The sequence below is a fragment of the Ranitomeya variabilis genome, chromosome 1 (assembly GCF_051348905.1).
Source record: "Ranitomeya variabilis isolate aRanVar5 chromosome 1, aRanVar5.hap1, whole genome shotgun sequence".
NCBI lineage: Eukaryota > Metazoa > Chordata > Amphibia > Anura > Dendrobatidae > Ranitomeya > Ranitomeya variabilis.
The window spans coordinates 756,448,226-756,468,327 of NC_135232.1; the positions used below are offsets into that span (position 1 = coordinate 756,448,226).

The window sequence follows — 20,102 nt, forward strand, 5'->3', positions numbered from 1 at the left end:
GGTAATGAATACCTGCCATAATGCTCTAATGAAGGCCCTTAACGAGCCCCAATCGACCCACACACCTCCCCACACATCCAGTACAATTCCACCCCAGGCCCCACCCCAGGCCCCATTTCCACACCATGCCCAACCCCAGGCCCCATTTCCACACCATACCCACCATTACCAAACCCAGCCCCAATACCCACACCAGCACCATTACCAAACCCAGCCCCAATCCCCACACCAGTCCCACTACCCAACCCAGTCCCACTACCCAACCCAGTCCCACTACCCAACCCAGTCCCACTACCCAACCCAGTCCCACTACCCAACCCAGTCACAATACCCAACCCAGTCCCCATACCCATCCCGGCCCCCAAACCAAATTCATTCCCCACTGTTTTCTTCCTTGCCCAGCTTACCTTCCCCAGTAAGTATTCCCCCTACCCCAACACCACCCCCCTCTGGTCAGCCTCCTGGTTTTACCCCCCCTTCCACTGCACCCCAAACAAGTAGGGTTTCCCCACCTATCGACGTGGTCCAACCTTCCAGCCCCTCCTCCCCTCGTATCTCCACCCCACACTTTGAAGACCTGTAAAAATTTATGTTAAATGTTATTGTTAATATTTGTAAAAAAAATTAGCAAATTTTTTTTTTTAAAAAAAATTGGAAAATAAAAAAACTTTTTTTGGCAAAAAAAAAAAATATTTTTTAAAAAAAGTTAAAATAAAATTTTCTCTGATTTAAATTCTAGTCTTTGTGTGTGCATGGATTTATTAAGGTAATATAAATAAAAAAGGTAAAATAAAAACAAACACCAGACGTGTGAAAGGTATAACATATTGGTTTTACTAACAAGAAAACCACGCTTTTGGGTCTTCTTTTTTTTTTTTTTTTGTTTTAGTAGAAACACATTTTTTACATAAACAAAACACATGGGAAACAGGTTACACAATCATGTCTTGCCATGGGAAAACCAAAATTACATGCTGCAGAAAATAGTGCGCAGTATGCCAGCGCAGTATTGTCTGCAGCATGTAATATAACATTAACCCCTTCCCGACATCAGACGTACTATACCGTCCGATGTCGGGTCCCCTGCTTTGATGTGCGCTCCGGCAGTGAGCGCACATCAAAGTCGCGACATGTCAGCTGTTTTTTACAGCTGACATGTGCGCGCAATAGCGGCGGGTGAAATCGCGATCACCCGCCGCTATTAACTAGTTAAATGCCGCTGTCAAACGCAGACAGCGGCATTTAACTACCGCATCCGGCCGGCCGGAAATGAGCGCATCGCCGACCCCCGTCACATGATCGGGGGTCGGCGATGAGTCAGGAAGGTAACCATAGAGGTCCTTGAGACCTCTATGGTTACTGATCGCCAGTGGCTGTGAGCGCCCCCCTGTGGTCGGTGCTCACAGCACACCTGCATTTTAGCTACATAACAGCGATCTGATGATCGCTGTTATGTAGCAGAGCCGATCGGGCTGTGCCTGCTTCTAGCCTCCCATGGAGGCTATAGAAGCATGGCAAAAGTTAAAAAAAAAAGTTTAAAAAAATGTGAAAAAAATAAAAAAAAATAAAAGTTTAAATCACCCCACTTTCGCCCCAATCAAAATAAATCAATAAAAAAAATATCAAATCTACACATATTTGGTATCGCCGCGTTCAGAATCGCCCGATCTATCAATAAAAAAAAAGCATTAACCTGATTACAAAACGGCGTAACGAGAAAAAAAATCGAAACGCCAGAATTACGTTTTTTTGGTCGCCGCGACATTGCATTAAAATGCAATAACGGGCGATCAAAAGAACGTATCTCCAACAAAATGCTATTATTAAAAACGCCAGCTCGGCACGCAAAAAATAAGCCCTCACCCGACCCCAGATCACGAAAAATGGAGACGCTACGGGTATCGGAAAATGGCGCAATTTTATTTATTTTTTTGCAAAGTTTGGAATTTTTTTTCACCACTTAGGTAAAACATAACCTAGACATGTGAGGTGTCTATGAACTCGTACTGACCTGGAGAATCATAATGGCAGGTCATTTTTATCATTTAGTGAACCTAGCAAAAAAAACAAACAAAAAACAAGTGTGGGATTGCACTTTTTTTGCAATTTCACCGCACTTGGAATTTTTTTCCCGTTTTCTAGTACACGCCATGGTAAAACCAATGGTGTCATTCAAAAGTACAACTCGTCCCACAAAAAATAAGCCCTCACATGGCCAAATTGACGGAAAAATAAAAAAGTTATGGCTCTGGGAAGGAGGGGAGTGAAAAACGAAAATGGAAAAACGAAAAATCCCACGGTCATGAAGGGGTTAAAAATGACCAATGACAGGAAAAAAAGCAGTGGAATGTCCGCCAAGAAAACCAAAATTACATGCTGCAGAAAATAGTGCGCAGTATGCCAGCGTAGTATTGTCTGCAGCATGTAATATAACATTAAAAATGACCAATGACAGGAAAAAAAGCAGTGGAATGTCATCAAACCCCCCCCCCCAAAAAAACTGCAGAAAATTATTTCAGCGCAGTATTTTCTGCAGTCTGTTATATAACATTCAATATCAGCAATGACATTTAAATAAAGCAGTGGAATGTCCGCCAAGAAAACCAAAATTACATGCTGCAGAAAGTAGTGCGCAGTATGTCAGCGCAGTATTGTCTGCAGCGTGTAATATAACATTCAAAATGACCAATGACAGAAAAAAAAGAGGCTTACCGCAGGGTCACCATCAGCCGCTCTGCCGGTCTGATGGCAAGCCTCATCCTTGTGTCCTGTCTTCGGATGACATCCTCCAGTTTTTGAAGCAAAAAGTCGAAATGTTCCATCCTCATCCGCACGTAGTTGTGGAATTTGTGTGGATTGTGCCACAACTCCAGGTACAGAGTGGACTGGACACCCCGGGTCATCCGTAGTTCATTAATCGGATGAATCCAGAGTCGCCTCCGTCTCCGTTGCTGCAGAAGCATCCTACGCCTTTCCACTGCCGCCTCCTTCTCCCGCACTATGATATCCAGGCGATTCGTCTCAAAGATAACGTCGGTAACCAAACTAGCAATCCTCCCAAGAACACCTTCCATCGCTGCCACAAAACTAAAACCCTCAAAGATGGGCTGTAAAAACAGTAACTATATAGTTTTCCATATTTTCCAGTAGCCAATCAAATTTGGGAGCCTCCCATTTTAAAAACGGATCCGTCGTAAAAACGGATGCAACGGATGGTAAAAACGGATGCAAAGTATGCAACGCATCCAGTATTTTCGACGGAAACGTTTAACGGATTTGCGATGGATCCGTCGAAATGCTGTATGCGTGGCATACGTTTGTCTCCGTTTTTCACTTTTTCGACGCATCCGTTTTTTCGGCAAAAAAGACGTTTTGAGACGGTTTGCAGTTAACGCTAGTGTGAAAGTAGCCTAAGTGCAACTGTTTTTCCTGTAACATCGCCCCTTAGTGGTGGCTGAATGCAACTGCTCCGGAGCTGCATTACAGCGGGCAATATTTACGGATCCTTGAAGGTGCCAGAACAGCAGAAAACCCCCAAAAGTACCCCATTGTTCAATGAATTTATCTACAGCTGCAGGGACTATTTTATAACAACCCGGCGTGCTTTGTTCTGGAGAATTGCAAATATGACAGTATAGTGCCCAAATATTGTGTCCCCATAGAGTGTAGAGCCCCCATACATTATACATTATTCCCAGCTTCTTCTTTGTGGCGACACACACCCTGTAAATTGTTAAGTGTGCTCTCCCCACTACAAAAATGCAAAACATGTGGCTGCCTACTGTGGTTTGGGCACAGTGGGGCTCAGAAACTATAGTTTTAGTCACCGATGAAGGACCTGAATGGGTGATGGTTTGTGCGATTTAAATTTAGGGGTTTTATTGGTAATATTTTGGGGTACATAACATTTTTTTAGCTCTTTCATATTGAAGCTGAGATCACATTTTTGTGTTCAACGTTGAGCACTTACATCAAGGTTTCCATGTAAATCCCACAAAAATGTTATTCAGATGAAACCCCCGATGGAACCACTCATTATAATGAGGCAGATGGAGACATTTAGGCGTGCACAGATCTGTGGTCGACCACACTTGTGCAATTGTCACGGATCCCAGCGTGCTGCCAACAATATGTCATGGTTCACGGGGAAGATACCTTTATCATCCCCACCACTCACACCAATTTGTCACAAACCGGGGTTGTTTGGTTGCCCCTGTTTCCTTCTGAAGCGGATTTATCTATATCCAACTTCTTAGTTCTGGTTTGAAACTTGCAGCTCTCTGGTGCCCCCCCTTACCTTCAGGTCAGACTAGGTACTGCACCTGGGGTAATTAGTCGCCAGAAAGGCTGCCTGCTATGTACTGGCTCTTGGGCAAGCTGCAGCGAGGGTGATATAACTACTCCCACACAAGCGGGAACAATAATTATCAACGCCGCCATCGCTACAAAACCTCCCCAATCGCACAGAACAAAGTATGCTCCCACCAGCTCCGATTTCCTAGGGATTAACAGGTCCGGAGCCAACCCAAATCAGTAGTGTAATTCACCTCAGAGGACGCACAGTTTGTTATAGAGCAGAGAGAGACAAGCTAGTACATTTGTATATTTTATTCCACAAAAAGGTAGGCAGTGTTTACAAAGTATAAAAGATATTATAAAGAAGACAAAATCATATGTACATTACAATTACAAATAAAAAAGCATTAAAATTGGATAGAACACTTACAGGTCGTTCAGATCATTTCATCTCCTGGTCGCCCATGTGCTCAGGAGATACATCAAGATGCATAAGTACAGCTTTGAAGAGCTGTTGCTATAGCTCGCTTCCTGAACCAACACTCACTCCCAATTCAGCAGGGGTAAAGATATGCCCTCTCCTCGTGACATCACTGTGTGGGCTGAGTTATGACATGCCCTCCTCATTCTATTCTTTACGTTTTGGATTCACAGGGCAGACAAAGACATTCCTGGGGGTTTTCCCCATGTGCTTTGACTTGTACTTTCACTTTGAAGCCATATAAATTCTCGAGTGAGGGGCTTCTGCACATTGGACTCCCATTACACTATATAGCAGGGGAGAAGGAGGGTGAGTGGCTGAGAATTCCAGTCTTGTGCTGGCAAGCAGAAAAGAGAAGGGGGGTCGAATCCGCAGCTTTAATTAAGTAGCAGAGCTCAGTGCACGTGATCATAGACAATCAAATAGCTCATGTTCCTGACAGCAATAAAAAGACGTCTAAAATGATACACCGCTGGAACAGAGACCAGACTGAGTCCAAAGTGACACCATTTGCCTCATTATAGAGAGTTTTTCTGTCGGGGGTTTTGTCTGAATCACAGTTTTGGGGAATGTGCATGGAAACCCCGACCTAAGCGCTCAGCGGAGAGAGCAGGATGAATGTGACTCTTATTACCATTTTTGGGAGGTAGAGTGAACAAACAGAAAGCAGTTTTATTAGGCTAGTTATAAACTATATAGAGCTAAAGATATGAGAAGCTAAAGATATGAGAGCCTAAAGGTCATCTCCCATTAGAATAAGTCAAAACAATACAGGGACTACTGATACTCTATTATGTTGCTATTGTGTTCCTTCCTTGCCGCAGAAGCTGGCACCCTAGAGAAGTCACAAATGGTGCCCCTACTCAATGTCGGCTATCCCTCGCTTGCCCTGTAAGGCCCTATTGTAAAGAAGGGATAAATAAGACATAACAAACAACCACAAGTTCCTATGGAACTCCTTTCCACAGTAATGGGCTCCAGACATATGCCAGTTAAGCGTACAAATATTATACCACAATACTAGATAGGCACGCTTAGGAAAGCAAAAAACATCTAGATCCAAATCAAAGGATATCATGCGATATAGAAGTATGTATAAATCTAACTCCAGCAGATCATAAATATGGGTGGGTCACAATATTTGGCATACGATATTAGGATACATATAAATCCCACTGGAATTCATATTCACACTGAAATTAATATCAAACAACAGGAGTATGTACAAAGACCTGTACATAGTGTACCTACGATAAAAATTACAGACCTCTCTATTCTTCGTAGGTGGTAAAACTTGTAAAAATCAGCAGTGTATCAAATGCTTATTTTCTCCACTGTGCATTTATTCTCTTCTGGTGATTAATAAACAGACAGAGTACAAGAATAGTTGTTATTTTTATTTTTGTGCAGTTCACCGTGGGGTATAAGTGATAAGGCAGATTTATTCTTCAGGTTGGTGTGATTACAGCGATACTAATTTTATACCATTTTTGTTTGGTTTTGCTGCTATTATAATTAAAAAGATATATTTTTTTTATAAAAAGAAGTTTTTCATCATCATATTCTGTGAGCTGTAACATTTTTATTTTTTGGCGAGCAGAGCTGTATGAGGGCTTATTTTTTGCGGGACAAGTTGCAGATTTTTTTGGTACCATTTTGGGGTGCATAATATTTTTGATCACTTTTTAATCAGATTTTTCACACACAGAATGAACAAAAATCAGCAATTCAGTTATTGTTTTTATTTATTTTACTTTATGCAGTTCATCGTGCAGTAAAAGTTATAAGATTTATTTGTCGGGTCCATATGATTACAGTAATGCCAGACATATATATTTTTTTATCTTTGCTGCTTTTACAGACTAAAAACAATATTTTCCAAAAATGAATTAGTATTTGCATCATGTTCTAAGAGCTGTAACTTTTTGTAATTCTTTTTGCAGAATGAGCCACATTAGGGCTTCTTTTTTGTGAGATGGTTTGGCATTTTCAATCATACATTTTTATTTTACATATTAATTTTTTATTGTTTTTTATTAATTTTTTATGAGTCAGTATGATGAAAAAGCAACATTTTTGGTATGGTTTCTACTATTTTTTTACGATTTTTGCAGTATGGTGAAAAAAATGTGACAGTTTTATAGATCCCGTATTCCAGAAACGGCGATGCCACTTGTGTGTATTTTTTTGTTTATTTTTATTTTAATACAATGGCTGCGTTTTGAGTGGTGATTGAAACGGCTTTTCATGATGTGTGCACTTTTTTTGATTTTTTTACTTTTTAAATATTTTATTTTAATTTTTTTCACTTTTTCACATGTGTGGGACAGGAATATTTTTTACTTTAATCTCTGGTCTTATGCATTACAGTACTCGTATACTGCAGTGTATGAGACTGTCAGTGCCGGGGCCCTGAGCAGGTGGGGGGCCCACTTGCCATCGGGGACACCTGTGCGCAATGGGAGCCCGATGTCTGTGCCAGTAGCGGCGCTCGCAAGTCAGCCACCCCCAGCTTGCTCAGGGCCCCGACACTTCCAATACTTACATCTCCCCGCTCCACCGCAGCTGCATTTTCTGCATCTCCTGACTGTGACGTTCAGGTCAGAGGACATGATTACGTCCGTACTGTGCACCCTCTGTCTGAACAGTCACAGAGCAGAGAGCCAAAAGATGGCGGCACTGAGTAGTCTGGAGCAGAGCAGCGGACAACGATGAGATGTGAGAATTTCATTTTTTTAATGTTTGGAGCATCATATAAGGGTCCATTATACACTGGAGCATCATATATGGGGCCCATGATACACTGGAGGACTATATACAGTACAGACCAAAAGTTTGAACACACCTCCTCATTTAAAGATTTTTCTGTATTTTCATGACTATGAAAATTGTACATTCACACTGAAGGCATCAAAACTATTAATTAACACATGTGGAATTATATACTTAACAAAAAAGAGTGAAACAACTGAAATTATGTCTTATATTCTAGGTTCTTCAAAGTAGCCACCTTTTGCTTTGATGACTGCTTTGCACACTCTTGGCATTCTCTTGATGATGAAAATACAGAAAAATATTTAAATGAGAAGGTGTGTCCAAACTTTTGGTCTGTACTGTATGGGGCCCATTATACACTGGAGCATCATATATGAGGTTCATCATACACTAGAGCATCATATATGGGCCCATTATATATCAAGCATTATATGGGGTCCATCATACACAAAAGCATCATATATGGGGCCTATTATATATGGAGCATTATATGAGCCCATCATACACTGGAGCATCATATATGGGGCCCATTATATATGGTCATTGAAATGGTACCATCATACACTGGAGCATCATATATGGGGCCCATTATATATGGAGCATCATAAGGGGCCCATTATATATGGAGAATCATATGGGGCCCATTACGGTATATATGGAGCATTATATGGGGACTATCCCTATATTGGTTCCACACCAATCGCCGAGCAGAAACCTAAGCCCTGGTCAGTACCCACTGTACACTAAAGAAAAGAAGGGAGACAAACAAGGGGGAAACAACTTAGCTTGAGCAAACTCCAGAGAGATAACACCAAATGTCCTCCAACAGCACCAGAGAGGAAGTAAGGCGACTGTTATAGCTCCCTGAAGCAGACTGGGAGTCTATAAACACCCAGATCCAGGTGTGTCAAATGGAGCCGGAGGGAGGTTGCCACTGTTTCCAAGAGTCAGAAGGATTAAGAAGGCATCTGCAATACCAAATGCAGAGACCTTCTGTGCCAGAGGCAGAGCAACTGTCTGCAGCATCTGACACACCCGTGACAGGGGCCCATCCCATACTGTATGGAGCATTATATGGGGCCCATTATATATGGAGCAATTTATGGGGCCCATCATATACTGGAGCATTATATCAATGGAGCCCATCATATACTGTATGGAGCATTATATGGAACCCATTATGTATGGAGCAATGCATGGGGCCTATTATAATCTGTATGTAGCAATTTATGTGGCTCATTATACTGTATGGAGCATAAGATGGGGTTCATTATTTTGTACGGAGCAATATATGGGGCTCATTATTCTGTATGGAGCACTATGTGGTGCCCACAATACTGTATGGAGCAATATATGGGGCTCATTACTTTGTAGGGAGGACTATTTGGTGCCCATAATACTGTAGGGAGGACTATACTGTTCAGTTTCTGACCTATTGTACACTGTGTTCCAAATTATTATGCAAATAATATTTCCTCATATTTTCTCTAAATTACCTATCTGAATTGCAGTCATTGTTATTTTCCAGTCATCTACTATTCTAGTATAATTGCAATGTTTTGGAAAAAACTGCCTATGAAAACAGTATCTTTTTTAAAAAAATAAACACTCAAAATGCATGTTCCAAATTATTATGCACAGCAGAGTTTTCAACCTTTTTTTTTAATTTTGAACAGAAAAATGGTCAATTGTGAAGTTATAAGCATTATCAGCTTATTACAAAATGAAATCAAACAGTTTTCAAGTGAAAACTTTATTCTAGGTGATGTTACATTTGCACGTAGGACCCCTTGTTCAAAAGAAGCTTCTGAACTCTCTCGTCCATTGAATTTGTCAGTTTTTGGATGGTTTCTGCTTCAATTGCTTTGCATGTTGACAGAATACCCTCCCAGAGCTGTTGCTTAGATGTGAACTGCCTCCCGCCATCATAGACACTCCTTTTAATGATGCTCCAGAGGTTCTCAATGGGGTTGAGGTCAGGGCAAGATGGTGGCCACACCATAAGTTTGTCCTCTTTTATGCCCATAGCAGCCAGAGATGCAGATGTGTTTTTTGCAGCATGAGACGGTGCATTATCATGCATGAAAACGATCTTGCTGCGGAAAGCACGGTTCTTCCTCTTGAACCATGGCAGGAAGTGTTGTTTTAGAAACTCCACATAGATTATGGAGTTCATCTTTACCCCTTCAGGGATCATAAAGGGGCCGACAATCTCTCTCCCCATGATTCCAGCCCAAAACATTACTCCACCTCCTCCTTGTTGGCGCCTTAGCCGTGTTTTCATGGGGTGTCCATCCTCCACTCCATCCATCTGGACCATCGAGCGTTGCACGGCACTCATCGGTGAACAAAACAGTTTGGAAGTCAGTCTTCATGTATCGTTTGGCCCACTGGAACCGTTTCAGCTTGTTGCAGTGGATAGAGGTGGTCAACAGGATGGCTTACGCACAGCTGCAAACCTCTGAAGGACCCTGCATCTTGTTGTTCTGGGGACGTTGGAGGCACCAGCAGCTTCAAAAACTTGTCTGCTGCTATGACAAGGCATTTTTGCAGCTGCTCTTTTAACCTTACGCAATTGCCTGTTGGAAAGAGTCCTCAATTTTTCTTTATCAGCACGCACACGTGTGTGCTGGGAATCAGCTACATACTTCTTGATTGTGCGATGATCACGATGAAGTGTCTTGGCAATGTTGATTGTAGTCATGCCTTGACCTAAATACTCCACAATTTGTTGCTTCTCAGCAGCCGACACATCCTTTTTCTTTCCCATTTTGGCAAAAAATGTAGGCTGCTTAATAATGTGGAACAGCCTTCTTAAGTAGTCTTGCCTTTATTTGGACACACCTGTCAAACTAATTTGCACAGGTATCTGCAATTGCTCTCAGTGATATAAAGAGCCCTGACACACATCACCATCAATGAGTTTAAATGACAAACAAAAAAATTCTAACCTTATCACTCCTAAACTCTATGTGCATAATAATTTGGAACACAGTGTAGAATTTACAATAGATATCACTCATGTAATGTAAAAAGTGAATTTTTTGGCATTGTACTATACCTATATTTCTATGCCGTATCTGCTCATCATAAATTGCGGTATGTATTAAAGGAACCCACTGAGACTCTTTCGCCCGGGGCCCATGAAAGCCTGAAGCCGGCCTGCGAGACCCTGCTTATAGCTGATTTCACAGGCCACCGTACCCTGAGGTCATCACATGACTTCAGGGTACCATGGTAACTATCGGCACCCGCAGTTCTAATTGCGGGGTTTCCGATGGTTACAAAGATGGTCTTTTAACACCCCTTTAACTACTTAAGTATCGCAGTCAGGATTAACGGTATTTAAGGGATTAGTTGTCCCTGATCGGTTACAAAACCATCCGGAGCCAATATCGCAGCGTGTCAGTTGTCATGTACAGTTGTTACCCTCGGGAATTTCAGCAGCGGGGCAGCGTTATTCACTTTTTCCTCAGTGCGGCACTGAGTAATAAGGCATAAGAAAAACGTAATTTCAGCTTGTGGTAAAAAATTTACCGTATTTTCGGATTATAAGATGCACTTTTTTCCCCCCAAATTTGGGGGGAAAATTGGGGTGCGTCTTATAATGCGGATATACCTTACCAGCCACAGTGAACCAGGGTCGTTGGTGGAGGAGGCAAGAGTGGAGCGTTGCTGCAGGCCGCAGGCTGGGATAAGGGGGTGTTCAGATGTGAGGTGCGCCGCTGCGGGTGTTTGGTGCTGCGGGTGTTCAGTGCTGCGGGGGCTCTGTCGACATCTTGTGAAAGCCCAGAGCCTCCGCACTTACATGGTTTTCTATACGATGGACTACGGGAAAATGGCTGCCTGGGGCGGCGCATGCGCAGATGAAGATCTTGGCACCAAGATCTCGGGAGATGAGATCTCAGCGCTGAGATCTCATCTCCAAAGATCTTGGTGCCGAGATCTCCATCTGCGCATGCGCCACCCCAGGCAGCCATTTTCCCGGAGTCCATCGCATAGGAAACCATGTAAGTGCAGGAGGCTCTGGGCTTTCACAAGATGTTGGCTGAGCCCCCGCAGCGCCGCACATCCAAACATCCCCTCATACCGGCCTGCAGCAATGCTCCCCTCTTGCCTCCTCCAGCAGCGACCCTGGGACCCCGCTTCACTGCAACCACCACCCCTGGTAAGCAATAAGACTCATGAATTATAAGAAGCACCACCATTTTTTATTTTTTTAAAAAAGTTTTTTTTTCCTATTTTCCTCCTCAAAATTTGGGGTGCGTCTTATAATTCGGTGCATCTTATAATCCGCAAAATACAGTAATATTCAAGACTTTATTCCATCAAAATAGAATCTAAGACAAGGTGATCAAAAAAGTGACGCGTTTTGAGCGTGACCGTTCTATTTCAAAAGTCATAGCAGTAGTAGCAGTAGCAGTAGTAGTAAAGTCTTGAATATAAATTTTGTACCAGGAGCAGGAATTTTTTTCTTTTTCCTACACATTGCACGATTGGTCGGATTGTGTTTTGCGTGCACACTGAACGATTCATGGTGAGCTGGCAAATTTTTACTCTTTTTTTTCTACATTGAGGAATAAGACCCCTTAACCGCCGCCATTAAAAGGCGTATTGAAAGTCATTAAAGAGTTAAATCTGCTTCCATGTTGATTGACAGAGTGTCACTTTTCTGAACTTTCCATATAGTGGCTATCTAGAATTTGTATAGACAACATGGAGATAACTGTTGTGAAAACACCTATGAAATATACAAAACACAAACTTGCCTCACACACACAGGATCTCGCTGATTAGCCACAGTAGTAGGTTGTTTTGCACAAGCAGCCTTATCCTACACAAGAATGTATTTGTGACCATAAATAAGGTTCAAAAACCCTGAGCATTTGGGGAATCTGATGTTCAGCTAACAGTGCAACAAATTTCTAGATATTGTGTTAGACCTGCCAGGAATCTTACAGATAAAATTGTCAATACAGATATTGGACCTCTTCAAACTTGTGTCCAACCATTTTTGACGAGTATGCAAGGGATGGGCTGTTTCCCCTGCTTTAGATGTGTGAATTGTTACCATTTGATTAGTGGCAGTATTTATATTCACTGCACAGTTATTTTTGCTTAGGCTGCTTTCACACTAGCGTCGGTATGGGCCCGTTGCAGTGCGTCGGGCCGACGTACCGACGCATGCTGTGAAATAAAAGCACAATGGGGGCAGCGGATGCCGTTTTACAACGCATCTGCTGCCCCATTGTAATGCCCGGGGAGGAGGGGGTGGAGTTTCGGCCGCGCATGCGCGGTCGAAAATGGCGGACTCGACGCACAAAAAAAGTTACATGGAACGTTTTTTTGTGCCGACGGTCCGCCACAACACGACGCATCCTTCGCACGATGGTTGCGACTTGTGGCAATCCGCCGCAATGGGTCGCTAATTTAAGTGTATGGAGAAAAAACGCATCCTGCGGGCACATTTGCAGGATGCGTTTTTTCTCCAAAATGACGCATTGCGACGTACGCCGAACAACGCAAGTGTGAAAGTAACCTTAGGCTCTGTTCACATTCAGCATTTGTCAGGACTCAGGACAGTTTGTGGTACCATTTCTATGTCAAAATGACCAGAACCTTGATGGACTTATGATAAGTGATAAGTTAGTGAGGACCATTAGATGCCATTTGATTTTATATGATGTCACAGCACTCAGAAAAGATTGTAATTGCCTATAGCAACTAAGTATATTCCGCTTTCTAAATTCCAATGTAAATTATAACTAGAACTCTAAATTCTATTCACCACAAAAGTATGTTCCATAGAAGCAGACCATGCGCTTGTGATCTGAGAAAGGTCTAGTCCTGATTGAGCCCATCCTCATTGCTGCTAGGTAGGGCGGCGATGTAGGACTCTGTTCTTCAAAGGAATGAGCTTTTAGCAAAAAAGCAGGTGAAAGAAAGGGGATGGCAGGAGAAATACACAGCTGCTTTATCTTGTTTGACAAAACTCAGCACAATTTTATCATTTCTATATGCCCTCTTCTTTACTGTGTACTCCACTGATATTAACAACTTTTCAGTATTGTCTACCTTGGTGTTTGAATATTATCCATGCATTGTATTCAGATATCACAATATCTCCTCAGACTATTTCAATCCTTATGGTCCCTGACACCTAAAGGGCTCAATTCCCCAGGTTGTAGCTGGCTCTGTTTATATGGCTCTTTGGATGGCAGCCCAGGCACATTCACCTTCTTCTTGACCTGTCTTTGTACAGGCTATACCCCTCCCAAATGCTGCCTCTGTTTGTGGATAAACAAAGAGCTCAGGGCAGAAATGAGGAAGAACCTTGTCATAGAAACAGAGAACAACTCAAACAAGAACATAGAAAGGGCTCAATCATAGTCAGGGGACAGAGATCTAGCCACAAGCAGGAGGTCAGAGACAATAATGTAGGATTAGGGATCCAAAAAGAAGACTCACACTGCAGGGGACAAGTCTGGCAGAGGGGACATTGCCGAGAACACTATAGACACTGCACAGAGGTAAGCTGTATAATATGGTTAATGGATGTCCAGGTTTAATCCATGAATGACAAACACAGCTCATTGTGGAACATAAAACCTATAGTTTAATATACCTTAGTAGTGAAGTTGATGCTTGGGTCTACTACAGCAGAGTTTCAAGGAACATAAGATATAATATTTATTATTGTATAAGCATTTCATTTCTTCATCTGTGGACCACCATATTGAAAGGGGGTTTATCAGGACTGGAAGAAATACTGTTTTTTCAGATACACTGACACGTGGTCATGGGCAGTTTAAAGAAATTTCTAATTAGCAACTCCAGGCACGGCACACGTTTCTGAAACAAAAAGCAAATCTTTTTTATTTTATCCTGGACAACCCCTTAGCAATTTTCCTATTATACAATTTATTTCATGAAATTTGTCCAGTCCCTCTGCTACACTTAGTATGGATAATAAATGTGTCTCTAACAGAATTAACCTTCCACCTTGTAACAGCTGCAGGCAGAAATATGTCATTTAAATGAGACATGGTTGTCTATACTGTAGGTTCCTAAAACAAAGAGACCACTGTCATCCAACATCTAATTTTCTGAGAAAGGGGCCTCCATTTCTAGGACCTCCACTGTTCTATATAGTGTGGGATATTACAGTAAATATGCCATAAAATTCAGTTTTGAGGAAACTTGAGGTACACCATCAAAGCGGCTGAAGATTGAGCTGATAGTGTTTTTCAGCTATTTACAATCCAGTGCATGAGTTTAGAGACACAGTTTTGTGATCAACTTTATCTCCACCTGGTTTCTTCAGGTGACACAATTCAGAACTTTGCCAAGCACATAGAAATCAAAAAACATTGAGAAAAATCAGAACAGCGTACCCCCAGACCTAAAGGGAACACTTGCTGGGTGGATTATTGTGTGCGAGATGTTGACGAACTGTAACATAATGCATGCCTGTTCGATGTCCTACCATAAATCATGTTTTATTTCCCCCTGTATAAGACTCTTGAAAGATATTGTATTTGTAATGTAAGTTTATATACAAAAAGACTAGAAAGGAACCTCAGCACTCCAATGCAAAATGTGGTTTCAAACATAACGCAACGTTGTGGCTCTTTATTATCGAGCTTGATAAAACATTGCTTTTGTTTTTGCTTAATTTAATAATGAAGATGTTCCTTTTGAAACCATCTTTTGCATTGAAGCTTTGCTTTTCCTTTTTACTTTTTTGTCTTGATCAAGTCTGATGGACTCAGGCATGATGGACCGACTGGATTAACCCCATAATAGCAGTGCTGCTTTTTCCTTTTTTTTTCCCCATAAGATTATTGACGCATCTTTCTACTTTATCTCCTACAGGATCATCACTATGGCCATGTCACCTGAGGTATTTCAGGAGGTGGAAACCACTACTTGCCTCCTGAGTGGAGTGTCCTCAATCGCATCGAAGATGAGTCGGGCAATTTTATCAGTACTTTTATTCATTCGCATTGGAATTTTGCTTCTTGGATGTAAAACAGTATGGCTGGACGAAGAGAAAGATTTTCTTTGCAACTCTACAAGGTTACTCTGCCTGCCAAGCTGCTTTGATGAGTTTTCTCCTATCTCCTCCTTCAACCTTTTCTCATTACAAATGGTGGCTCTGCTTACACACTCTCTTTGTGTGGCGTTCTTTGCCCGTTCTACCTTTCAGGCACGGGACGGCTGGTTACACGCCCAACTTAGAAGAAAGAACGTACAGTTCAACCTTCATTTTATTGGACTGATAAGTAGGATTCTTATTGAGGTCCTCTTCATTCTAACATATTATAAAATAACAGAAGGCTTTGTACACAGGAGGACAATTCATTGCCAGTCTACACTTTGTGAAAAATCCGTGATATGTACAGACGTAAATTCAACTGTGAAGAATATCTTTAGCTTGTGTCTATGTGCAGCATCTGGCGTCAGCGCCATGATCTGCTGGTGGGAGTTAATTGTCAGTTTACCATTCATGCAGTATATGAGCAGTTCGTCAACCGCTCAGGTGCCACATAAAAAGCAGCGCTTCTAGGTCATTCGTTCTCCAGCCTTATATTTTATTGCAGAATATATCTGTGGATGTGAACAGATTGCGTGTAAATGTTATTCATGTTGCAGATATGGACAACTTCTGCTTTCTCTTCCGGGAACAAATGTCAGTAGAAATCAACATTTTCCAAAGGATACATGAAGATTATGGACCAAAGTCTACGTACACTTCGATATATTTCAATTACTAATAAATGACGCACGTTTTTAGGTACAGAATGAATGTAAAAAATGAATCTGTTGCATAACTGATGCACATGAAAGAAGAGGGACCCCATTGTTTAGCTAAAGGTAACTGAACTGTCACCAGTGTTGTATGAGTAAAGAATCAGCCATATATAGCTGCAGCTTCTGCCATGTGCTATCATATGGTTATACTATATGATTTGCCAGTTTAAAGCCATTGATAGCAACAGGAGTGTAGAAAACCATAGATCTGAAGCAAAAAACAGCATGGGCTGCACTCCCTACAGACAGAACCGACAAACATACTACTCGCTTTTTTAATGTATATGTCTATAAAATTCTGGGCATAGTTACATGTTCATTGGTCACTCATTTCAACCACAATTTGCATAAATCAATAGTATAGGCAAATATAAGAACATTTGTAATACATGTTATCAGAGAAACCTACCGTATTTTTCGGACTATAAGACGCACTTTTTCCCCCAAAAAAATGTGAGGAAAATGGGGGGTGGTCTTATAGTTGGAATGCAGGCTCACTGGCAGTGGTGTGGCGGCGGCAGAGGTGGGGGAATGATGAGGCGCAGTGAGCGGTATGGCGTGAGTGGGGTGATGCAGTGGCTAGGTATCCAAGTTAAGCAGCAGAGCCGGGTGACTCATGGCTTTATCGGTGTGCGTCACCACACCTTTGGAAGGGACCCTGCTCATGCCATACCGCTCACTTAGCCTCATCATCCCTGCACCTCTGCCACAGCCACAGCACTGCTGCAACCCCCCCATGGACACCAGGCCATGGCGTTGCCCACCTAAACTGGAAGAGACCCTGCTCAGGTGCACGCCATATCGTCCACCGCATCACCGCATCTCTGCCGACACCATGCCTCCTGTGACCCTGCTCTGCCACCGCCAGCCCTCAGGTAAGATACTGTAAATTCGGACAATAAGATGGACCCCCATCTTATAAAAAATCTTTTTTTCTGCAATTTTCACCCCAAATTTGGGGTGCGTCTTATGGTCCGGTGCATCTTATAGTCTGAAAAATACGGCACTTCTTTCTCTACTTATGAGCCCATTCTTTTTTCCTGTCACCTCCCACCCGCACTTGCTTAGTGAACTCACCATCCACCTTGATAAACAGCTCAAATACATTTTGGTCAAAGAAAGAGACAGCCAACACAGTTACAGGTTACAATTACAGTTATTATACTTTATGAAGAGAGGTGGAGTGAAGAACAAAGTGAGAAAACAGGAAAATGCAAAGAAGCAGGAATCCTTCTGTTTCTGTGTATAGGACACATCATAGTAGCTAATCCCCTCCTACTACAGTAGTACATATAGAACAGCCTGTAGATGGGAAAACTGGTGAAAAATGCTTAATTCAAGTCATATACAGTGGGGTGAAACACTCACAGTCACAGAGGTGATCAGGTCTGTGCGGGTGTGGGACCTGCCGACACCAGCGCAAACTTCAACTGGATGTGCGTCCTCAGACACACATTCAGCTGCAATGTATTGGAGCGCAGAGACCAGATGGGTCCATGCGCTGCATTCCATGCTGCCAGGCAATTAGTGGCCAGCAGCTGACATCGGCATGCACATGACTAGTGGCGCATTAACGTCATGCACTCCCATCGCTGGCATGCTGATGTCAGCTGCCCAACTTCAGAAGAGTCAGTTTTTTCATGTGTACACTGGTGCAAATAAAACTCTTTTGCAGGATACTAGCCAGTGCCTTAGATTGTTGGATTGTTCACAGTTTTTACAACAGAGTGGAGGGTTGCACCAAGACACTTGTAGACAGGTTGTACCATGAGACACTTTGTGGTGCTCAATATATACCTTTTCAAATGCCAACTTGAGAAGAGGACCTTGCGCGGCGTGGGAGAGAAGAGGGAAGGGGAGTGTAATAATTTATTTTTTTCTATGCATTATAAACAAGGGACATATATACCAGGATAGGGTCCAGGGTAAGGGACATATATACCAGGATGGGAATATATATTGTATGTCAGGACATTATTGAAAATCAACATAAGAAATCAGCTATGGGATTAAAGCAATAGTATACCCATTAAAACCGCACAATCAACTGAAAAGAAGCGCTGGCATCGTCGGCCCCCTGGACCGAGGACGTCACGGGCTCTTCGATGCCTGCATGCCGTGTGGTGCAGCCTCAGGGGTAATGTACTTACCACCCGCCATCTTCTGCTTCTCTCGGCGCCACTATGGTCCCTCTCAGCCTGCATCTGGCTAACCGGAAGTTAAAGCTAACGGTCACAAACTCTCAATGCAAGTCTATGAGAGTCTCGTTCTGGCTTGGTTCTGCCCTCATAGCCTTGAGTGGTGAATTCCAGATCGCCCAGCAAGCACTGAAACGATCTGGCAGGTCACAAACTGCAGTAGGCGACCAAAGCAGCGCTGAGAACAGAAGAAGATGGCTACTGATAAGTAGAAGACTAGAGGAAAGGAAATTACATTAGTCACAACACTCCAGCGGTAACAAAAAAAACAAAATCCGGAGTGGTACTATAAGTGATCCTTTAACAAATAATAATGCCACGAGTGCTCCTTTTAAAGTAATATTATCCTGAGTACCCCTTAATAAGAAATAATGCCCACTCATGCAGGAAGCCCATTGATGCAGCAAGATGCTGACATCCTATGTTCCCCCTTCCAACCTGTACATGAGATCAGTGATCATTAATATTATTTATTGTTCTTTGTAATTATTATTGAAATGCAGGACCGAGAAGAGAGGTAGGCAGGGTTGGCACCGCCTAGGGCGCTACCTCTTGCCTCCCCGATTTGAACTAACTTTGGAAAAAAAAACCTTGAATGCCTGCACCCTCTGAGTGCCTTCCTCTGGCAGCAGGCATTCAGCACACTGATGGTCAGGAGGCAGGCATACAGGTGAGCAGGGTGACATTAAGTCACTGACACCAATCACCCATCTTTCTACCCTGTGCCCCGGCCGTTGCTCCCTCCCTGCATTCAATTGTATTCGAGTCTATAAAACACAAATAGAATGAAGATGCGCGTTGACAGGGACACGAGTAGAAGACCTGTAATCAGCTCTCTGCTCCGCAGAGAACTCCATAAGAATGCAAGCTACTTCTGGCCTGTGCCCCGTTGGAGACAGCGCATGTGGGAGACGTTGGACGACGCAAAGACGTCCTGATGTCTAGTGCCCACTGCTTTACCAGATAAAAGAAAAGATGGTGGCTGAGCTGGACGGGGAGCGTGGATTATGTGTGTATAAGCTTTTTTATATGTTTCTTATATTATCAAAGAATGGGGGCTGGCTGTGGGGGCTATCACAAGAAGAGCTGTGGGGGCCATCAAGAGTGGGGCTGTGAGGGCTATCACAAGAAGAGCTGGCTGTGTAGGCATCACAGGAGGGGCTGTGGGCGCCATCACCAAAGAGGCAGCAGAGGCTATCACAAGAGGGGCTGGCTATGGATACATTACAAGAGGGACTAGCTATGGGGCATCACAAAAGGCGATGTGGGGGCTATCACAAGAGGAGATTGCTGTGGCAGCTATCACAAGAGCTGCTGGCTGTGGGGGCTATAATAAGAGGCTGTGGAGGTTATTACAAGAGGTGCTGTGGGGGACATTACAACAAGGTCTGTGGTGGACATCACAACAAGGTCTGTGGGGGACATCACAACAAGGGCTGTGGGGAACAACACAACAAGGGAGGTGGGGGACATCACAACAAGGGCTGTGAGGGACATCACAACAAGGGCTGTGGGGAACATCACAACTGTTGCACAGT

The 20,102-nt window shown here is 42.9% G+C and overlaps 1 protein-coding gene across 1 annotated transcript; it reads left to right on the plus strand.

Moving 5' to 3' along the window:
* Positions 1–13,944: 13,944 nt before the first annotated feature.
* LOC143765687 (gap junction beta-1 protein-like) lies at positions 13,945–16,265 on the plus strand. The gene is made up of 2 exons (XM_077252647.1): positions 13,945–14,082; positions 15,428–16,265. The coding sequence occupies exon 2, from the start codon at positions 15,438–15,440 to the stop codon at positions 16,119–16,121; it is 684 nt and encodes a 227-aa protein (XP_077108762.1). The 5' UTR covers positions 13,945–14,082; positions 15,428–15,437; the 3' UTR covers positions 16,122–16,265.
* The last annotated feature ends 3,837 nt before the right edge of the window (positions 16,266–20,102 follow it).